This window comes from Pagrus major, chromosome 16 (genome assembly GCF_040436345.1).
Source record: "Pagrus major chromosome 16, Pma_NU_1.0".
Lineage (NCBI taxonomy): Eukaryota > Metazoa > Chordata > Actinopteri > Spariformes > Sparidae > Pagrus > Pagrus major.
The window spans coordinates 10,712,901-10,736,026 of record NC_133230.1 but is presented as its reverse complement, the minus strand read 5'-3'; the positions used below and the strand labels follow the sequence as shown (position 1 = coordinate 10,736,026).

At 43.7% G+C, this 23,126-nt stretch overlaps 1 protein-coding gene across 2 annotated transcripts in view; it reads right to left on the bottom strand.

Moving 5' to 3' along the window:
- Window positions 1-23,126, bottom strand: part of pvrl2l (PVR cell adhesion molecule related 2 like) — a 313,868-nt gene that overhangs the window by 137,777 nt on the left and 152,965 nt on the right. For both annotated transcript variants that reach the window (XM_073483881.1, XM_073483880.1), the window contains exons 5-6: window positions 19,565-19,682; window positions 18,880-19,028 (exon numbers count right to left, since the gene is read on the bottom strand). In XM_073483881.1, coding sequence (XP_073339982.1) covers window positions 18,880-19,028; window positions 19,565-19,682 — 267 coding nt within the window. The remainder of the gene's footprint in view (window positions 1-18,879; window positions 19,029-19,564; window positions 19,683-23,126) is intronic.

The window sequence follows — 23,126 nt, the reverse complement described above, 5'->3', positions numbered from 1 at the left end:
CCATCCCTCTTGCCCACTCTCACTCAATCCATCTCCCCCTCTCCCCTCAGCTTCTCCATGGCTCCCTCCCTCTCTTAAATGGGGTGGTTTGTGGTCGGGTGACTCATTTCTAAGCAAATCCTGACTGTGGAAGAGAGGCGAGTGAAAGAGGGGGGAGAGAGGAGGGGAGCGAGGGGCTAAAGGGGCCCAGGAGAGTAGAAAGAAAGAGGGGGAAAGAGAGAGAGAGGGAGAGGGAAATGAATATGTGCTCTTGCATGCCTTTGCTCATTTCAGATGGATCACTTCCATCCTTTAAAAAAAAGGAAAAAGAGAGAGGGGGGGGGGAGAAGGAGAGGGAGAGGGAGGAGGGGGGAGCCAGTGGGGGAGAAAAACAGCAAGCCCAGTGTGGACAGGATTAAAGCTGCTCTCTAAAGCCACTGCTCTTTTTGCTTCTTTATCCACCTCACCCTCCTCTGTTCTCCTCTCCTCTCATCTCCACTTCCCTCCCTCCTTTCCCTCCTCCTCTCCTCACACCCTGTTCATGAATCTGATCACAAGCGCGACAATGAAAAGCAAACATCAAGACGGTCGTAAACCCTCCCGCCCCAGATTTACCTCATGCTTATATCATGTGTTGTTATTGGAACTGTTGATGTCTCTGCACAACGACAGCCAGACAAATCCCTGCCTGTTCAATACTGTGTCAGTGCGGTCACTATAATGTATGACTTGTGTGCACGTAGCATTACTATGTGTGTGTGCTTGCAGTAGATGTTCTGCAGTATCTCCTCTGCTGGTGACTGAAGGGTCTGGGGTAGCCGGAGTTGGCCTTCATAAGAGTGTCAACAAAATGAATTGGATCAGTCGCGAGGAAACTAAATTTATAAGAGTAACTATTAAATTATAAATAAATAAATAGGCAGTTCAGAGTCTCCCTTCGTAACCGCAGCAGACCGAAGAATCACTGATGCTAAACCAAAATCCGTGTGCTGCTAAACGAGGTTTGAATCATCACATTTCTTGAGTGGAACTGCTAAAGGATGCTAAATTAATTCAGGTGTTAGCTGACAGTAAAGTTGTATCATATGATATCACATCCTATTGTATTGTGGCTACTGTGTCCTTCATACCAGAGTGAAGATGAAAAAGGTCCATATAAAAAGTTTATCACAGTAATTAATCTATCGTAAATAATCTTATCATTCACATCATCAAGACTAAAAGTGAAAGAGTTAGCCCAACAGTACATAGAGTGTACTCACAGCTAGCATCATCGTTAGCCTGGTTTGGATGTAAGATGATCACTGAACCAGTGATTTTATAGCATGACACAAAAACAGAATGAAATAGCTAGTTTACAGGTCCAGTTTGTAGTTTTTGTGTCATCTAATGGTATAGTTTAGGGTTGCAACCAACTGAATACCCCTCGTCTCACACTCTACTATAGAAACATGGTGGACTCTGTGGAAAAGGACCTGCTCCCTCTGTTTTTATAAAAGCCTCATTCTGAAGTAATGAAAACACAACAATTCTCGTGTGATTATGCAGAAATGAATAAAAACTATGAATAATATTTATCAATTTATCATTAATATTAGAGTATTCAGTTTTATTTCTTCCAATATATCATGTTAAATCCCTCCAAAGCCTACACACTGTGATCTTCTGTGGCCTTTATGAACACAGAAAAAGTACAACACAGAAATTCATCCAGAAAAGAGTCCACAAGAGTAAAAGTAAAGGAGTAAAATACAACAAAGTCAGACCACAGCACTGAGAATTTACTCCAGACAACTAGTATTGTGACTAGCTTGGTTAAACATAAGAAGAATGAAACATCGCTGATTCAGTTGTTTTATAGTAAAATCAAGAGTTTCCCTGTGGCACAAAACAGAACGGAGGTGCAAGAAGCAACGTGGGAATGTGCTATGAGGCAAAAGGAATCAGTAGTAATTACTGCAAACAAACAATCACCTTAAACGTTCGTCCTCCTGTTAGAGAAAGACTGAACTTTCCGAACAACATAATTATGTCTGAGTAAGAGAGGCCCGATGTCATAATGAAACCTCAATTAAAAAACATGGCTGAGTGACGGTCTCGTCTGGAGCCTTCGTTCTCTTTCTAAAGACAATTTAAGAGACAGCAATTAAGACACAAGTTTTATTTTATCAATAGTTTTGCTTTTACAGACACAGATAAATGCTTACAGTAGCTTTTAGCCTCCCGTCAACTAATTGTATTTAGTTGAACTAATTGTGCAATTCTGTGGTGGGAGGCTGAGAGCCAGCCAACTAATGCTACGCTGCTAACGGTACATCATCAGACACATTGTGTCATACACTTCATTTATTCAGTTCATCCATCCATCCATCGCTAACATTTACCACTGACCCTGAAGACATTTTAGTATTTAAGAGTTGTTATTTCTATAAGTTGACCCACAGCGACCTGTGCAGCTGCATCAGTCGCCTCCACACATTTTTCCGTCACTCTTTTCTATTGATGTTGCTCGACAGGGAAGTCGACATTCTTAATCCGAACAACTGACTTTTGATTGGACGACTGTTTCTCCATCTATTGCTTTCAATGTGCTCAACACCAGACCTACAGTGTAAGTATAATCGCTGAACTAACTGGAGATGTAGGCAGCGATTTGTAGCCCTTATTTGAACTGTTACGATCATTTCACCCCAAAATAAAATGATTTGCGCCTGAAAAGGTTCCCAGCTGTGATGTGTCATATTATAAAGGTCGGACAGAGAGGATGGAGAAGGCATCACAGCAGAAACCAAGGGAAAACTTACTTGTTTATTGAATAAAAACACATCTGGTAGAACAGAACAAAACAATCCACCATCTTGCTATCCCTCCAGTCATAGCACATCCTTGATTATAATGGTCAGGTTTAAAACTGGTGGAAACGTGGGCTGGTTTGCCAGGAATCCTCAAATGAACCGGTTCAAGAACCACAGCTAATTTGGTAGAAAAGGTGTATTAGAGGTCTGGAAACAGGCTCCTTTTGATTCTCTCCCCTCTCTCCAGTCGATCCTGCCTTCATCCCCGCCTCCCTGCCTCCTTCTCTTACCCGCCTAAAAGGCCTTAAAGCATGTAACCTCATTCTCCGTCAAACACGTCACCTTACATCCCTCCTCCTCTCCCCTTCCTAACCTTCCACCTCTCTTCCTTTTCTCCCTCACTCGGCATTGATCAGTCCGTAGTGGATTAGCTGCAGATAGTGATTGCAGTCTGACCCCAGCTGGCCATGAACAAGCCCTGCTGGCTAATTGAAAGACAGCGCTCTGGTCTGCAGGATTAGAGACGGCTCTGTCTGGTCCCATCAACTACACACATGCACACACACAAATAAACACACCGCCACACAAACATCAGAGCGAGATGGGCGGTTTATTGAGGTTTTCGGATGTGTCAGGCCAGAAGGGAATAGCTCGCAGTCGCAACACTGAGAGAAATGAGAAATGTGACTAAGCCCTCGACACAAATCGGATGTTTTGTGCCCGCTTGTGTGTGTGTGCGTGCATGTGTTTGTCTCTATAGAGTGAGGAGGGTTTTTGTGTCTGCATGCATGCACTGTATCTGCTTATGTAAGTGCTTGTGTGTATTTGCGAGCGTGCGTTTGTGTGACTGTGTATCTGTACCTGTGTGTGGGAATAAAATACTTTTTTTTTTTTTTTTTTTTAAAAGCGGCAGAGCAGCAGCAGGAGCTCAGAAGTAATCATGGGCCGCTCCCTCGCCGTGCTTCAGCTGCAGGTAACACAACTAACATCTGACCATGTGAGTCCGGCGGAGAGTGGAGCCTGTGCAAGGGTCCAATGACAAAAGTGCGTATCATGAATATATAAGTGTGCAGAGGCCGATATGAGACATAAGATCAGAGTGCGCTGGTGCATGGAAAATAGATATCAATTTGTGCATTTCAACCACATAATGAAGCCACAGATGTACAGTATGTACAGAGCGCAGATATGATTCATGTATGTCATGTCCATGATCCAGCCTTTATGTATGTGTGTAGTGAACTATTACATGTAATTCTGCCTGGAGCCAGACAGCTGAAGAAGTCGAGATTCAGAAAAACCACAACTACTGAGAAACAGAGAAGCGAAGAACAGGAAAGACACCCGGAGGAGGTGGATGCAGTACATGACGAGCGCATGTGTTCGCGTGTGCTCATTTGTACGTTGGAGGGTCGCCCACACCACACGCTGCCTCGCCCTGATTGAAACCAGCAGTGCTTCGGCTCAAGCTCGGCTCCGTCAGCGAGCTCGCCCCCTCGCCCCCTCTCCTCACTGCAGCAGTAAAACACAAAGTCTTGAAATCTTGACTGCATCAATCCGCACGAGCCCCGAACGTGAAATATTTAGGCAGGGAATGTAGAGAAACAAGTACCTCTCTTTAAAATATTTAGACTATATACCACACAACACTCAACCCCACTGCTCCGATTCCAACTCTGCTGGCTATATATCAATAATGCAGCTTGTTTCGACAAGATAGACAAATTTCAAAGTAGAAGCCAGGTTTGGTTGATGGGAAGTCGAACACACCACAGGCCAGTTTGGTAAGTTTTTGAACTGGAATTCAGAGTTGTTGAACCTACGATGGGTCCTTGCATGACATTATTGTGGTAAAATACGAGGACAAGGTACTTTATGGAAGAAAAACGATTGATGAGGCCGAGAAAAGGCTTCTAAATGGTCAATTCATTGTTCACATTGAAATGCTGCAATGCCGAGAAAGCCTTAATCAATATTTCTCTTTGAGTTGCAAAACTAGTCATTAACTGCCTGCAGAGTCCACCAATATCAATGTAACCAATGAACAGATTGAATAAAAAAATGTTCTTGTGAAAGAGTGCAGACTTCTGTTCTTCAGGACTGTCAGCTGACATAAATGACTTTACCTGAACAGCAATATTTATGTGTCTTAAAGTCTTAGAGTTTCCTCTATCTGATCTATTTTACTATTTAACGTTACAGCCGGTGGCAGGTTTCTCCTGCCTCCTCGTTAAGAATGAAAGATAGTCATTGATGACTAAAATGTGTAACCTCCTCAAGAGGAGAGGTGTTGTTTCTGTGTCTGCTTGTGAAAGGAGCCCTCAGTTCTTGTGGTCTCATCGCATTTCAGTTTCATTCTTTGTCTCTGGTTCTGTCTTGAAGGACGAAAAAAAAAAGGGACAGCCGCCGGCTGAGGATGCAACACCAACTTTTGGCTCGCTTCCCAGAAAATAATCTAGCAATGAGACTTGGTGGAAATATCCAAGATTTTTTTTCTGTGGAGCCAGCACCCTCTTCATTCTTCTGTTTCACCCCTTGAACCCTATTTTTGTTCATTCTCCGTTAATCAAAGGCCTAATCCCCTCTGTTAATTCTGCTAATTTGTTCCTGTACCACACAGCCACTTTTTCAAATTCTCTGCCATTATGCTCTGTGGAAGTGTTCTGTATTTTAAGCTAATTATAGGCCTAATCCTAATTAGGTGTCATTTATGTGCTCACACACACAACAGGATATTTACCTAAAAATCCACCTTCATCACTCTACTTCAACTTGCGTTTCTTTTAATTATAGCCAAGCTGAAATTTGGGAACTTTATATATTTTCCCTGAAATATATTTTTGTACCCTTGTTAAAATAAAGAAGTTGGGACGCTGTGTGAAATGCAAATGAAAACAGAATGCAATCATTTGCGAAGGAACCGTGTTTACCACCCGTCCTTGCTTGTGTTGTGTTTCGAGGATGCCACTTTCGTACCCAACCATGATACCAAGCTCCTGTCCAAACTTGTTTAAAACTGTGGTTGTACCGAGCAGCCTCCAGGTGTGAAAGTAGTCAGGGCATTCCTGACAAGAGAACATTGCTGAGTGAAGCTCCCCTGAATAATAAAAGGTAATAATAATATTAGTAACACTGAGAAATACTGCATTAGCTGTACATATCTGGAGCACATTGAGATTTTCCGCTGGACACAATGTTGTACGACTCGTACTACAAACGGCCGACGATGCAGAGTCAGCAGTGAATCCACATGAAAGAACCTGTGAGGTTCACATTTGACATTTGAGTCTTTCAGGACTGACTGCAGATGGAGAGGAGATGCAGCGTTGAAGACCAGCTACATGACTGCTGGTACCTTCACACAGCCTGAACTGTTGACCTTTGAATAATGAGACCTCCTCTGCACCAGGCCACCCCGCTGCCCCCATCACACATCTAACTCTTCCTCCTCTTGCAGTACATAACGGAGGGCAGGGTACTCGAGCAGCGTACTGTACTGCTCCGTTTACTCACTGATCTGTGGCTTTCAGATATATAATCAGTCTTTTTAAAGCATGCTGATGATAATTTGTGATTACACGCTGACAACAAAAAATTATACATTTTAAATTGGGTTGGGGATGTGCATTATTTTCAGATAACTGCACAGCTCTGATGTAAACCATTCAGGGTGACTACGTTCAGCTGTTACGAGGGTGTAGCTGCCTTCTCCTACTTGTTGGAGCAGTTAAGTAGTGTTTATTCTAATTCGATACACAAAAGGTTTGCATTTCAACAGCACACTGCCCCACAATGAGAATAAATATCACTTACATTTTAATTGCTAGCATGTGTGACAGTCAACTCCCACCGTTTCGTTAAAACAATAACACGCTGCTGAGCCAGAACGCTCTGTGTCGTGCACTGGGGGGTTAATTAGTCTCTGTGTTAAATGTTAACTTTTAGATAACTGTACAGGACGGAGCACATAATTGCTAACTGACGCGTAATTTACCAAATACTCTCGCAGTTTCCTCTCTTGTGGCTTTTCTGTTTCAGTTTGTGATTTTCTGCAATTCCCACAGAAGCAGGGAGATCGGACTTGTTGGGTTCTACGCAGAGGTTAAGGAGAGAATAACAATAATCAAACAGCTTTCCTCTGTATAACTATCAAAGGAGTCATATTATGCTCATTTACAGGCTCCTAATTGCATTCTGGGTTACTACTAGAATAGTTTGACATGCTCAAAAAACACACCAGTTGTCTCATACTGGCCCTCTCTGTCTGAAGCGCTCTGTTTTCAGCTCCTGTCTCTTTAAGGCTCCACCTCCCCTTTATGCTCAGTCTGCTCTGATTGGTCAGCTCACACACGCCTGACCCAGCACCGCTAACAACAACAGAGCAGCTGCGCTAAATCAATTCTTACGTCCCAAACTAGCTGCTAGGCACAAAGTATGCAAATGTGTGACATTGTGACATATGGTGAAGTCAAGAAGAGTTAAAGGCGTGACTACTGATGAGGCGTTCAGGAGCAGTGCTTTCTGAGGGAGAGAGGAGCTTCTGTTGGTGCGAACTAAGACCTTTTTACATGCACAAGAACCTAAAATACTGAAGAAAATGGGGAGAAAAGAAAACGCATAATAGGTTTCTTTAAATTTTCAAAAAAGAAAGAAGAGCTGGGTGAGAAACTCTGAGAAACTGACAGTTGAACACTGACTGTTGGGTCTGTTATCCACCATTTATAATATTGTATAATTATTTCTCTACTGTAGTTATAAAGCTCTATATTGTCATATTGTGGCGAAATATTTAATCAGGGGTTCAATAAGCGCAGCCGGTGATGGCGCTGGTAGGTTTCATGAAAAATGTATTGTACTAAAATTCTAATAAAGACTGAGTTTGTGCAAGAGGACCCTGAGCTGGCTTCATTCACGATTGAAGATCGTTGTTAGGCCCTCGCAGCAAATGGCCTCCTATCTTCTGCCTCAGGTCTTGCCGTTGGAACCGAGAGCAGCAGCTGGTCTGCAGAGCAGGAGTGTAAATTAAAAGGTCAATAATATAAGAAGATGATTTAATAAACAGGCAATGAAATTTTAAAATCAGTTCTAAAAACCACAGGTAGCCAGTGTAAAAAGGCAAAAATAGAGGAAATGTGCTTCTATTTTCTTGCTCTTGGAAGAACCTGAGCATGAATGAGAGCGATCTGCCTCATCTGCAAACAGGTGAATTACAGTTGTCAAGTAATGTCATAATGAGGGTTTGAATTCTTGAGTTATGGCCAAAAACTTGAGCTCACAGCGACGTTGACCTTTGGCCACTTAAATCCAATCAGTTCAGTTCAGTCCAAGCCGACGTCTGTGCCAAATATGAAGACATCCCTTTCGTTGTGTTCCTGAGTTAAGATGGACGGACGAACCCAAAAACGTAACGCCTCCAGCTGCTGCTTTTGTCTGTGCGGAGGCATAAAAATAGTCAAGGAATCTGACAAGCTGCCTGACAAAGTTGCTGACACAACAAAACGCACCTGATATATTACCCATAATGTTGAACCACAGCTTCGGTCTGCGGAAGCAAGTGAGTCTTGTCAAATATCACACAACTGGAGATGAGATGATTATTTCCCACCATTCCTCGATTAATACAAACACCACAGTGTTTCCTCTGATTGCCCCGGGGTTTTTCTCTTTCTGAGCTCTAATGATGAACCCCAACAGTGAAAATGTTCTGGACAGTTTTCCGTCTTTCTTTCTTTCTTTCTTTCCTGCACCGGTAGCGGTAATCTGTTGACTGGACGGTCATCCTGCTGTGAGACAGATAGAGAAATAGGCTGAAGTTACCGCTGCCGGGCACCCGGTGATACCGAGGTGAGATACAAACCTGCCCCCGACTCAAATCTCTCTACAAGGAAGGCTTCACACACCCAGACTGTATGCATCTGTGTGTACGGGTGTGTTTGTGTATTCCCTCCAGGTCTGTGTGTGATAAGCCGTAGCCTGGAGGCTCTCTCCTCAGCTCTTATCTCGCTGACAGACGTTACCCCTGCGTGGCCGCGGCCCCAACAGTCACACCGAGGGGGCACGACGAAGCTTTTTTCTGTGACTTCTGGAAGTTTCTATCAGATTTCTGCAGCTTTGTTTCTGATCGTCAGACAGAAATAGTTTTATACACAGATAGAGGCCCCTCCCAACATCATGGCGCTCAGTTTAGGGGGACAAACTTGATTGGGAAATCGCTGAAATGAAGCTCATCTGGATGAAATCACTGTTTCTCAACAGGGCTGTCTGAATGACACAACTGAAGCTCGATCCTATTTCAAAATTGTACCCTCACCCTTAATTTTCAACTGCCCCTTTTACCCCTTGATTTACAAGAGGTAGTAGTTGAAATCCCCCCCCTATAAAACAGGACAACCCTTCAAGATCCTCATGCGTCATCAAGAGTGAACATCTCCAATACGCCATTGTGTACAGCACCATTTGCCATTTATGTGATGGAGAGAAAAACATGAACGCTCGTAGTTCGTTCACAACTTCACGCTTTCAATCGAGTCATCAAACAAAAAGGAACACTGCTTCATTACCAGGCTGCTAACATTAGCAACCTGTGCTCCTAAGCTGCCAGTCTGCACTGATATTAGAGGAGCGGTAACTTCACTGCGCCACATATTTTAGGCGCCATGTGTCATCAAAATTAATTGCATTTTGACTGTCATGCACACATCAGCAACGACAATGTAGCTTTAGCTATATAGCATGTTAGCTACTGAGACCTCCGTCTGGAGGGCCATGTAGCCCCAACACTTCACCCAGACCGCTCTATCAGGAATCTCCAACACCACTCTCCTAGGTGCTGTATCGAAGGCAACTGGACTTTCTTGAAGACAAGTCCAGTTGCCTACGATACGGCACTCAGAATTACCATGACCTGGATTACGTCATAACACCGTTATGTGTTGAGAACTTGTATCTTGAAGTAAACATGTGTATCATTCAGCCTATTACAACACACTGTACCATCAACGTGATTTTGAAGCTGTTATTTTAAGGTAAAAAAGTTACATAATGTTGCTTTAAAAAGTATTTTATATTCAATATCTCAACTCAGTCTTTTTGTCAAATAACAGCCACAAAATGACTAATAATGTTTTTTTCATTCGTCCCCAATTTTCCTGTTAAACTATCTTTTTTACCGCACAGTGTACGAGCAGAGAGAGATAACAGTCACAATCGATGATATTGTCCTCAAAATGTTCAACCGCCCGCCCCTCAGCCTCTCCTATCAGTACAAATCAGAAGCACAGCAACTTTTATTGTGTTGATAAAATGATATAAAGAGTGATAGTATTGTCATAAAAGCAGCTGTTCCTCTCCCCTCACACCCCGGCTGCATGCTGGTGGATTTAATTTACTTCTTTACAAGAATTTGTCACATCTTGAGATTTTTTCATAAAGAACTTCACTCCAACCGTCTCTCCTCGTGTGAAGTCTCGCTGAAAAATCCAATTTTAACCGTACGTAGGTGAAAATGTCACTTCCGAGCAACTTCTGATTCTGTTATCACGTTTTCGGCACATTTTGTATGAAACAACTTGTTTGTTAATAAGCACACAGAGACACAGCGTGCGGTGAAGCTCCGACAACAGTGTGTGTTTCAGCAGCTTCGCGGGAGTCGGGCTCAAGTGAAGCCGAGCAGCTTTGATAAATCACAGCTGTAAGCGTGCGAGCAGACAGGCGAGTCCAACACAGGTAATGATAATATTACGGTAACGGATGAGAAACAGCGAGGCTTTCGCAGTTTTGCCAAATTATGTGAATAAACAAATATCACACCGCTAATTGATCCTGTGAGGAAATCCCTCTCCAGGCAAAAATAAAGCAAACAGAACTTTTTTTCTCACCAAAATATTTGTTATTATTCAATTATGGACTAACACCACGGTGCGTCATCTCAGTGGATTTTACAATTTTGTGCTAATAAACAGTTATTATAGTTTGACATCTGCCGTGTTGGATTTTTGGCAGCGTGAAGGTATTAAACCCCCTTTAAACCGAGCCAAGAATAAACCAGAACCAAACTTAACTTTCACACCTCCCACGTCTACAAGAACGAAGCATGTTGTTCTTTTTTTTCCCGGCATCTTCGCTCAATCGGATGCTACAGTTTTGTGGCCTGGGGCCCAAACTGGAGGAAAACTAAATCAGCTCCATCACAACGTGAAGGTTAGATGAGATTGAACTGGTAGTCTAAACAAGCAGCTATTTTCTGTCTGTTACTTTAGCAACCCGTCACACTATATATACACATATATATAGACACAGGAAGCCCTGAGGAGCTGCAGAGACACAGGGGTTAACAGCTTTACGCCTGTACTTTACATGTGTTTGAGAGCTTAAATGAGAAGGACAAGAGTGGATTTCATACAGGAGGCTCCACACACGGCAGAAACAGCGGGTCAAAAGTCACCTATTATTGTAATTACTTTGGATCTTTGAGGTCAAGTAGCACAAAGTGAAACAAGGACATTTCTATCAAGCATGTAACACAATTTCCGTGTGCTGCATTTTATGTAACGACACATTACCAAGTGTCTCGATGTATAAAAAAAATCACAAAGAGATATAAAGGAAGAGCACGGGAGGCAGAGAAAACACCGCGGCCTCGCTTCGTGATGTTTTTCTGCCTTAACAATTATTTCTGTACATCAGGAGAGCTCAGAGTGTATTACCCCGCCTGCTCCAAAACAAGGTAGGATGTATTCAGGATTCAGAGGTTTTATTTGTCAAGAGCTCATTCAGTGTGTGCAGTGAAATGCAGTGTGGTGTAGGCTGTAACAAACAGGCTTGTGACGACAAAAAATTACTGAGTTAAAACTGACCCACTTTGGTTCAATACAGCACTGATGTGTGTTAGAGAAGGCCGAATACATACAGAGGACACAGTAGATGTCTGATGGCCTGAGGGAAAAGAAGCTTCTTCTCACCAAACTTCTTGAATACACCTTTTTTTCTATTCACTTCAAGCATTATGAATTGTTAAGGCATGAAGCATGAGGTATTGTTGTTATGGTAATCAGTAGTTTAATATGCAGTACTGTGCGCACTGATTTAAAAAAGGTGGCTGTTTGAGGGCACGTTAGCTCATTTTCAGGTTCATACTTTCATTTTGGTGTCGACGAGGAAATGTTCACATGCTTTAAACTGGAAGTAGACGACTTTTTTTATGCTTTAGCTCCTCATTCTGAAGTAAATACTGATTGCACAGTGTACTGGCTGTAGAGAAATGACACAATCTGCATATAGATTGATTCCCCTATAAAACTCTTTCATTTTACGACTTGCTTTGCCACCAGGCTGGATTTCCTTTCCCGGAAAAATGACGGTCACATTACAGCAACTTACAGCGCTAATGTCAAAAAACAGGAAAAAGGGATTGTTTTCTAGTTTGCCATCGTCACGTACGGTGTTGTGTCAAAGTCCGTTCCCTCTCTGATATGTGTTTCCTCTTACTACCAGGAAGTTGAGTGGTAGATCAATAAGTAACAAAATCAGCCTATTTATTAACAAAACAAGTGTTTTATTTGCCTTTTCATAGCATTGAGATCAGGTTTCTGGGTCAAATTGGGATTCTTATGGTTGTTTTGTGCTTTCGACAGTAGCCAGGCTGCTAGCGCTAGCCATTAAGCTAATGATTTCTTTGTGACAGTGGCACCAACACTAACACTACAGGGAAACTAAACTCATACTGTCCTTTGCTGCAGCACCTCTATTCACCCTCTGTCTGACTGCTGAGTCTGCTCTGATTGGTCAGCTCTCACAGGCCTGAGCAGGCTCTGCCCATTGTGTTTCCACATTAGCTCTGCCAGTGTTTTTGCAACCATGGCTGTGCTGAGATCATAGCTGAGGGAAGCAACTTTAGAGTTGTGATGTCACAACCTTACGTGAGTCCTGACGGCCCGTCTGAAGGCACGGTGTCTGAATACGGGCTGTGTCGTTTCTCACTGGATTGAGCCTTTTTATACTTTCACAGTATAAATATATGACCTGCTTTACAATAAAATAAAGGAATGAAAATCTCACTTTCTTCAAGATGGGACCTTTAAGGGACATGTGCCAGCCAATCATCCTCCGATATTTTCCTGACAGAACTGTCCACTATCACTCAGCCTCGTCTGTGTCTTATCTGCTTACAGTGTGCTTCATTCAGCCTGTGCAGAGGTTAGCTCAGGGTTTGTGTCCGAGAGACTCAGTGCCAGCGTTTTCGCCCCATGGTGAGATCATCTGATTATTTCATGCACCGAGTTGCATGGTCCAATTTGCCTGTGTGTGCATGTGTGAAACACTGTGTGCACATGCACGTGTGTATGTGTGTGTGTGTGTGTTTGTGCACTTCTTGCAAAGTGATTTTGTCTTTCCAGTGGACAGCTATCTCGCTTGCTGCAGGCAATCCAGGAAATGCTTCTCCACTGGTCCCCTCAGATGTGACTGTGTGTACGAGTGTGTGTATGAGTGTGTTTGTGTTTGAACGGCAACAACAGCCCCCAGCCCCGTGCCAGCTGGACGCCCCATGAAAGGACTGGATGCATGGGGGGGATGGAGTGATGGGCAGAGGGGTAGAGGACAGAGGGGGTCACAGCCTCCTGCCAGCCCGCTCTTTTAAACTGGACCAGAAGTTATGGGACTTTTTTAGAGGACTTTCCTCCTGCTGCTGCCTCCGTTTGTGCCTCTCCACCGCTTTCTGCTTTTTTTCCACCCTCTCTCCGCCCCCGACACTCGCCTTTATCTCGGTTTTCAGTCCTTCTGCAATCTCTCTCTCAGTCTTTTATTTCTGCTGCCCACCCCACCTCATGTCCCCTCCCATCCTCCACTCCAATCATCTTTTTCTGCCAACATCCTCTCCCTCACCCCCCCCCTGTCTCTCTCTCTCTCTCTCTCTGAACACGGTGTGCTGGGCAGATCCAGCTGGCGCCGTGGCAACCAAGCAAGCCATGCATAGCTGGCATCGTGTGCATGTGAGCAGGATGGGGGTTCAGGGTGGCGTTGTGGTGTGTCTGTGTGTGTGTAGTGGTTAAGGGGGGATGCTGTACACATTTCACTCTTGTCAGCGAAACACTTAAGAACAAAATCTCTGGCTGTGTGTTCTCAGGATACACGACAGAGAAATGGACTGTGAGTTTGTGTCTATTAGGTTCCTTTTAGGTATCATCCTACTCCCGCCTGCCTCACCTCTCTCCCTCTCCCCCATCTCTACTGTCTCCTCACGCAACCCCACATCTCTCCCTCTCCTCTAAGTCGTGGCCCTGACGGAGGCTGAGGAGAAAATCATGACACGTGACGGCAGCTTGACGGCAGCAGAAAAGCCAGACAGCACGGTGCTTTCATCTACCATTTAACAGAACAGAGAGGAGCCGTTAACAGTTCTCAGCAGGGAAATTAGTGGGGTGTGTTAGGCCTGTGTACACAAAGTGCCGGGGTATTAACTGTTACATTATTGAGAGCCGGATCCTTTCTGCGCCTGACAGTTGAGATCTCACGCTGCGAGACTGGAACCGGCTTCTATCAGTGCTGATAGTGGCAAGTGGCTTCACTCGCAATGTTTTTTTTTCTCCAGGAGAACAAACGCCGGATCACTCTGATCCAGAGATCTTTTGGGTTTTAATGGAAGTAAAAAAACTTTTTAGAAAACAGCTTTCTATGAAGATAAATAAAGCTGCAACCCACCACAGCCACAAAAAACTCATCTAAAAATCATGAGAATAGCACGGTTTGGAAGATAATCGCACGCTGACCTTTGATACTGTCAGCCTGCTTGATAAGGAGGTCGGCTGGGGCCAAACCATAATGGTCTCCTTCCTCAACCAAAGCTGTGTCTTGGGCTGAACTAATTGGCTCAACACGTGCGTGGCACTGCAGCTGACTTTAAAATGTGTTCAGCTCTAAATCTCAGGACTCGCAGTTTACCATTGTGAAGCAGGCGGAGGAAATGCAATGCTTAAAGGTAAACAGAGCTCTGTCGGAGAGGATTTTGCATTTTCAGCGGATGATTTTTAAATATTGCAGGAACAAGGGCCACAGTGACATGAAAAGAAGACAAACACACACACACACACTTGTTGCTGTTTGTGAAAATGAGCTGTCATCACTTTACTGTGCAGTGCTGTCCTGTGGAGAACTGTTAGAGCCGTGCACTGCTGATCACAAGATTTCATTGTCTGGCTCGGCATGGGCAGCCTGGCCGTATGGAAAAATGCCACAAACTATTTCATGGCTCGTGCACTAAATGTCATGTGTTCGCCAGTGTTAAGTTTAACAGCTTATTTTACTGAATTCACTTGGTTTTTTTAAAATAAATGTATTTTCTGGAACAGACTTAAAATACTTTAAGACAGACAGTGTATGATTAATTTGTTCGGTGGCGACTGCTTTCGTTAGTAACTCACACACTGCTGAGTCATTTGGCCATGTATGTTATCATTTTTAGCAAGGTGAGTCAGACAAAGCAGTCATTTTTGTTTTTTTGATTCACTACCAGTGGCAGACCGGCCATCTGGAGTGTTGGGAGTTGTCCGAGTCAGTTGCCTTTACATTCGGGCCAGAATTAAAGATAATATTTAGTCACTGGGCTTTGGTTCTGATGACTGTCGTTATAGGTCTCGATTCACCTGCTGTCACCACAGTTAGGAGTTTATTTAAAGATCCCATATTGTAGAAAGTGAGATTTCCCGCCTTTATTTAAATTATAAGCCAGTTGTAGATGGTGTATTAATCCAAGGAAAGTACCAAAACGCTCGAGAGATGTGCACGGCCAGTGGTCCGAAACTGTGCCTCCAAACCAGCTGTCAGGACTTACGTATCATAATGCCTAAGCAAGGTGGGCGGTGCCTACTCAGGCCTGTGAGAGCTGACTAATCAGAGCAGAGCAGGGTTTTCAAGAGGGGCCATCTTCAAGAGACGGGAACTAAAACAGAGCGTTAAGGCCAAGGGTGAAAAGAGAAAAACATATTAATCTTAAAGTGCTAATCATATGAGACCTTTAATACACATCTTTGAAGCTAGTAGGCATTAACACGGTCTTGGCCGATACTTTACGTGACTCTATGGTGTGGGGGACAAAGGTTTAAGTAACATTTCCATTAAAACGTCTAAAAAACACAAGACTTATGTCAGCTGTTTTCTAACATTATCCCAGATGTTTCTGACAATGTTAAAACTTGGCATTATATCCCGTTCACGCCCTCTAGTTGCAATAACTTCCATGAAAACACCAGATGATACGTCGGAGAGCTAGCCTCAAGCTAGCTAGCCACTCTGTCGTTTACTACTGTTTGTATTGCTCACTGATTTTCAGATAGATTTTCAGGTTGTTTAACAATGATGACAGCAACTCCCATGATCACTGTTGGGAGGCAGAGCTCTTTAACACTTGTTTTATTAAAAATATCACCTGCAGAGCTTTAAGACTTCTGACTAGTGCGTGGGGGTCTGGAGCTCAAGGCTCACCTGGAGTGCATTTTGTGTTAAGATGAATGTTGGCCTCTGTTGCTATTGTAACATAAAAACTTTTTAATTTTCAATAGTCCTCAAACTACATAATGATATTTAAACATTTCTTTGCAACAATGACCTCCCAAAATGAAATCCTGAACTCATTCATTGGGTTTTGAGGAGCTGGTCTCATTCAACAGCAAAGGGCCTGTTTTTATCGTCCAGCAGGAGAATAGAGTCGGGCTGTCCACCTTGACACACACTTGAGTTAGACATGCAAAGTTTACAATGAAGTATAAATGAAGTATATTTTGTAGAATCAAATTAAAGTTGAAATCATTCAATTTGCACGAAGAAGTAGCACAGGCACACAAAGTGAGAATGTCTACAATGAAACACATGCAGGGTGGTTGAGGAGACGCCACAGCTTTGATTCTCCACAATAGCCAAAGTCACTCTGATCAGTGAAGTTGTGTCAAAGTGTCCTTGAACCACACACACACACCCACAGTCGCTATGCACTCACGGGAAGTCACTTTGGATGAGTGCGTCAGCTAAAAACGCTAAACAAAAGCACGTTGCCGTCTTTGTTGGTTCAGCAAAGCCAGCGCGCCAGCTCCGCTCTCGTTTCTGGCACTCGCCCTCTTTCTATGAGTGGACGTGTTAAATCGAGAGATTAAGTCACTGCGTTACTTTATACCCATTTAGTTATTTTAGTCGGGTGGAACAGAAGCAAACGGTGAAACACCAAGGACATAACACAGAGGAGGATGAATCACAAAGTCTGAGCTTGATCTCAGGGACTCAAAGATGAAACATTTGTGTGTGTGTGAGTTGTCAAAAGTGCTCAATGTGTGTGTGTGTGTGTGCGTGTACTTTGTGAGTAATGTGTGAACTCAAGAGATTTTACATGTGTCTGCAAAGGATTTCAGTGTGTTAAGCCTACGTGTGTGTGTGCTGAAAGGGGCTAGAGTACCCCTCCGTGGTACTTTGAGTCAGTCACAATGCTACGCTTCCAGCTAGAACAGTAGCAGCTTAGCCACTTCTGAACCTCCCACACATCCCTCCCAACACACCGCCTGGCTACAAAGCATCTTTGTTCTCCGAGGAGACAATTCAAATCTCCAGCTCTGATTTCCCACGGATTTTTCTAAATGTAGCTTTCCCTCTGTCTTTTGGCAAAAAGTAGAAGTTGTTTTTTTTTTTTGGAAAATTTTATTTAGTTGTACCAGCTCAACACAGTGATTATTCAAACTAATCCCTGAGAAAATAATAGTATAAGAAGAGGAAGAAAGCAGTTTGACCAGTGAAGCAGGCAACACTGTGGGAACACACACGCAGTGATAAAAAAGACACTCTAACAGGTTTAGAGGCCTGGCAGCTGATGTGCAGTGAGGCGCTTCAGCATGCGAACATGTTCCTGGGTATTTGTCTGTGTGTGTTTGTGAGTGCGAGTGTGTGTGTGTGTTGGATCAATGCGTGAAAGCGTCAGAGGAAAATACACAAAAACCACCGACCGAGCACCGTGGCAACAGCAGCCGAATCACCGGACTAGCAAACGTCAAAAAAACAGCAGAAAGATCAAGAGTGCATGCAGACACGACCGTTGTACTCTCACCAGACAGGAGGAGGAAAGAGGAGAGAAAACTGAACAGGAATGAAAAGATAGAGCACATAGAGCGCTCGTGCTTCGGTGTTAGTTGTTACGTAACAGAAAGAATGGAAAGGTAAAAAAAAAAAAAAGAAGGAGAGAAGAAAAACAAACCTGGGCAAACTGGCTCACACCAACTTGAACCCCCTTGGAAGAATTTAGAAACCCAGCAACAATCCCAACACCGCTGCGTCCACCGCAGGGCCAAAACGCTGCGACCAGGGCCCGCTCTCAGTCTCATAAACCACAATTCACATTTAATTTACGTCCAGCAGAGCTACAGTTTCCCGGTCGCAGTGCGGCCGCGTTCGCGTTCGCTCCGGTTTCAAGAGAGTGTTTTCGATCTGAAGTTATAAACATTTGGAGTTGGCCCTTGTCCTGCAATTTGGCCCTGCTGTGGTGGAAAGGGTCAATCAGAAGCCTCTGCTGCGCCTTTGCTGAAAGCCGGCCAGCGAGGAGGAATGCATGAAAAGAAAAAAATCCAATGTGAAGATTGAGAGAGACAGCATCCCTGCAGCTCTCAGATCAGCCCTGATCCCAGCGTGTGTGTGTGTGTGTGTGTGTGTGACAGAGAGATTTATGTTTGTGTGCATGCATGTGTAAAAGTGTATCTGCATGTTTGAGGAGGGGATGTGGCCTGTACGTGCATGCAGATGTCATAAACTGTACATGTGTACCTACATCTGTGCACGGGATGAAGTGTGGAGCAGCGTCAGCTAACTAGTGTGACTCACATTGTGTGTGTGTGTGTGTGTGTGTGTGTGTGTGTGTGTGTGTGTAGGCAGGGATCACATGCTGTCAGAGAAAATAGTCCCGTTGCGTTTGACGGGATGCTGCGCTGTGTCACCTGTGTGTTTTCACCAAATATGGATACACATGCATCTCTACTGTACGCTGTGTTGTGTGTATCTGCGCACGCTTCCACACATGTACAGCAAATGTGTGTTTGTGTGTGTTTGTGCGTGTTTGTCGTCTGTGGTTCGATGGACTCACCGATGACGATGGTGGTGATCTGGTGCCTGCTGGCCCCGTGCTTGTTCTTGACCTCGCAGATGAAAGTGGTGTTGACGGCGTCGTCCACCTTCCTCACCGTCAGCTTGTTGCCCTCCACCACCACCGTGTCAGGCAAAGGACCGGAAGCCCTGGAGGAGAGGGAGTAGGGAGGGACAGGTAGGAAGGAAAGAGGGATGGAATAAGGGGAGCAGGAGATTTGGTGAGAGGACAAAGGGAGGGAGATAAAGATGTGAGATAAAGAAGTGAATTGACCATACGTTTTGAAACATTGGATAAAATGAAGCCAAAGAAAGTCAAAAAGACAATCAATGAGAGTAAGGGAGAGGGGGATGAGAAAAGAAGAATGATTGGAGAAGATATAGCAGAAGAGAGAGACGGTCTGTCACTGCAAAACTCAGAGACAGCACTAATGTGAGCAAAATCACAGACATGTGAACAGCCGTTCTGTCTCCCCGCTCAGCGTTCACCAAGAAAAGCACACGCACAGCACGCCATCTGTCCATCAGGACGAGATGTTAGGAGCGTTTGTGCTTATCAGAAAATTGCTCAGAAATTATCATTAAAGGAAGGATTGTTGTGCACGCTTCTGTCACGGTAACAGCAACAAGCAGACTCTCAGAGGGAGACGGATCGACTGCACAGATGGACAGAGGGGGATTCTTACGCGGTCCAGATGACGTTGGTGGGCGCAGGGTTGGCATTGGCCTGGCAGAGGAGCACAGCGTCTGAGCGGCCGACGTACCAGTTGTTGTCGTAGCCGTCTATGGATACAGAGGGCGGGTCTGAAACAGAGAAACAGAGAGGACACCGAATGAAACCGATGTAAAGGAGAGTCACAAAGATGTTTGACATTGTCCAGAGAAGCCACACATCGACATGTCAGTGTCCACTTCTTGTTAACTTCTGACCCAAAGTCAATACAAAGCTGCAGTAGAACCATCTGGAGTGCAGCCGTGGTTTTGGGCTCTTATGAAAGGTTATAAGTTGAATTTTTTTCCCCGACGCTGTCAGAGGTCCCGTGAATGCTTCTGGCATTAATCTATTGGAGTTAGACCTCACTGAATTATTTATTTATTTTTCTTTTTTAATGCATACATAAGCCTGTAACTGCCCGTGTTAACTGGAAAATACAATGGGTTCACATTATATAGTAACGACAGTCTATTCAAAGAGCAAATTGAACAATTTCCAAGCTTAAGCTCTAAAAACTGATATAAACTATATGTTACTGGATATGAATTCTTATTGGCTACATGATGGATCAATCATCTGGAGGCTGACGTTGAAGTAGCTCAGGAGAGAGGAGAAAGAAGAGAGAGTGGGTCACTGGTCTACACGGTTACTCATTGGCTGTTGTAGGCTGTAGGGCGGGCATACAAGCTCATATCTACTCAAATGAGCTGTCAATCAAATGACAGCGATCTCAGGATCTCTGGTTTAGAGGGATAATGAGAGGAGTCTTGTCACAGATAAAAGCATGAAAAAAAGCATCCGCGATCACAGTTTATTGCCATTTTGTTGGCATGATTAGAATCACGAGAAGCTAAGCTAACGTTTGGCATGCTGCTTCGTTTTAACAGAAGAATGGAGGCCTGAACAAGTTAGCTTGTTACTGAACTCGCTAGCTTTGGAGAGTGTAGCTGGAGGGCTCCAGAAAAGAATAATGTAACAGCGTAGTTTTAATTATTTCAACTTTGTTTTGGTGAAATCTTGTTCTTGTGCAGTTTTCCATGGCAGATGACTGTAAACACCACAATACCCATGAGCCTCAGCCGTCATTTGAATCAAAAAGAAGCAATTTGGAGGCAGAAATCAGAGTTGTAGCATTTCCAGTTTGCCTCTGATCCCCTTGTTGCAGCTGTGAATAACAACATGGAGCCAAAGTTACCAAAGTCATCCAAAATTGACTCTTGAATCTGCGCTGCAGTATGTTTTATTATCAGTTTTCTCCACAGTGTAATCCTTCGCTTCCACGTGGAACATCATTTTAAGCTTGAGCAAGCCACACTTTTCTCTCCTTACATGTTTTTGTACTTGTTACTGTGTACTTGGTACTATGTTAGGGCTGAGCAATGCATCAATCATGATATTTATATGATTTTTTTCAATACTTGATGCAAAATCATATAAAATGTAAGTGTGATCCAGTGTTATGCATTACATAAAACAAAAACTCTTCACACATCTTAAAAACAACTCATTTGGACAACAGAAATGATAAAGCAGCAACATGTAACTCTCTCTCGACCAATTCTCTTCATCGACTTTTACATTCATTAAAACTTATTTCGTTATTAGTGTTAGCCTCAGCATTCTGCTCATATTCACACAGACTTTTTTTCTGTTCTGCGTCGGGCAGAATATTTTTAATCTGAACAGTTCATCAAACTAGTGAACTCTTTCTAAAGATGCAGCCAAATTAGAAAGTCTGCTGCTCTCGTCTCCTCTCGTCTCCTCTCAGTCGATGTGTGTTGCGTATTGGCCGTTCCAGAGATCGACGGTATCGACTGGACTCTAGCTCGAACCAAAAACAGAATAATAATGTTTTTTTTCCTCAACAACCCTCAGCTCTGTTTTTTTTTCTTACTTTCTTTAACCTTGCCAGACATTTTTGTTAATTTCTCAGGGAATAAAGGCATGGATCTTGATGTTGAAATCAGGCGTACTTCGGTGGCTGGTGTGTATAAGTGAGTACTTTAAGGTTCAATTATGGATAAGCAGCTGAAGGGTGGTTTAAAACGTTGAGTGATACGGGGCTATCAAGTTAAATGTTGGATTAGGCTTGAATTAAAGAGGACTGTTGGGCCTTGGCGGAGGTATGCACTCTATTGAGTGCCACTCTAGTTAAATACTAGCACTAAATCCTGTGATTTATTTTGAGTCTGGGGATAATCTCAATATTAAGGACCTCTCATACTTACAAATGAGACATTTTATTGCCTTAAAAGTGAAGACATTCTGGTCTCATAGCATCCGTCTTGATGGTCCTAAACTCTGCAGCTCTGCGTCCACTCACAAGTGAGCTATCTAGCCAGGACACCAGCTAGCGGCTGGTTTTCAGTTTCTCAACACGGCTGTGTCAGAAACATCTTTTTGTAACGTGAAGGGGGCTTTATGCGCAGTGCTCTGCAAGATAAGCTCAGAGGATTGATAGTAAAACAAGCTGACATCAGGCTGTCTTCACGAATCTCTGGCATTGTTGAGATGTTTTATCAATCTGTGTCAACACGTTGCACAAAAAAAAAAAAACTTAAAATAAAAAAAGGGGGATGCCCCGGTGTGTATAGTGATGCGTTTAAGCTCCTCTGTAGCAAAAATGTCAAAAGAAAAAGAAAACCTCGCAACCTTAAAGAGCTTTTCTCCCCAAAGTCAATGCTTTGCTCTTATACGAGGAGGATGAGAGGATCCGTTAGCGTCACGCTTACAAGTCTAAAGTGAAGGCAAACCAAAGCTATGTGAAATAGCTTAGCTCTGTTTCTTCTGTGTTAAAAAATCTAAAGACACAGAGACGAACTGAGAGAGAGGAGTGTGAGGAAACAACAGTGTTTCAAGGCAGTGAGAGGAAGAAGCAGCAGGACAGGAGGGCGAGTAGTGTGTGTGTGTGTGTGTGTGTGTGTGTGTGTGCGTGTGTGCGTGTGTGTTCCTCCTAGAGAGCGCTGACCTATAAAAGCTGATCTGAGTTACACAGCAGACATGAGACATGATCCCTCACACCATCACTAAACCAACACATCCACAAAAGAGGAGTGTGCGAGTGTGTGCGCTCTGGTACTTCTATCCCTGCGAGGACCGGTTACGAGGGGGGAGGAACATTTCGGCCGTCTCTCGCCTCGAATAAAGACGCTGAGGAATGAGCATCCTCACAAGTATTAACATGTTTGTTTTTAACACTCACACTGACGGCCACACAGGTGAGATCCCTCCGCCTTGTTTTAGTGAGTGCACGTGAGATTAAACGTGTAAAGGGATAATGTAAAAACATGATGCCCACACACATACAGATGAGTAAATCAGTGTATATTCACACCGACATGCAGCGTGTGTGTGCGCGACTCTTAATAGCTGATAAAGATAGTTTGACAGGCGTGGGCAAGCTGACCCCTGTGCATACGAGAGGTCTTACATACATGTAGAAGGAATTCTCATGTGTTCCTCATTATTCCTCTCAACAGCTTGACAGGCTGCTTGATTATGTGTGTGTGTGTCATCCATGTTTCTGTTTGTGT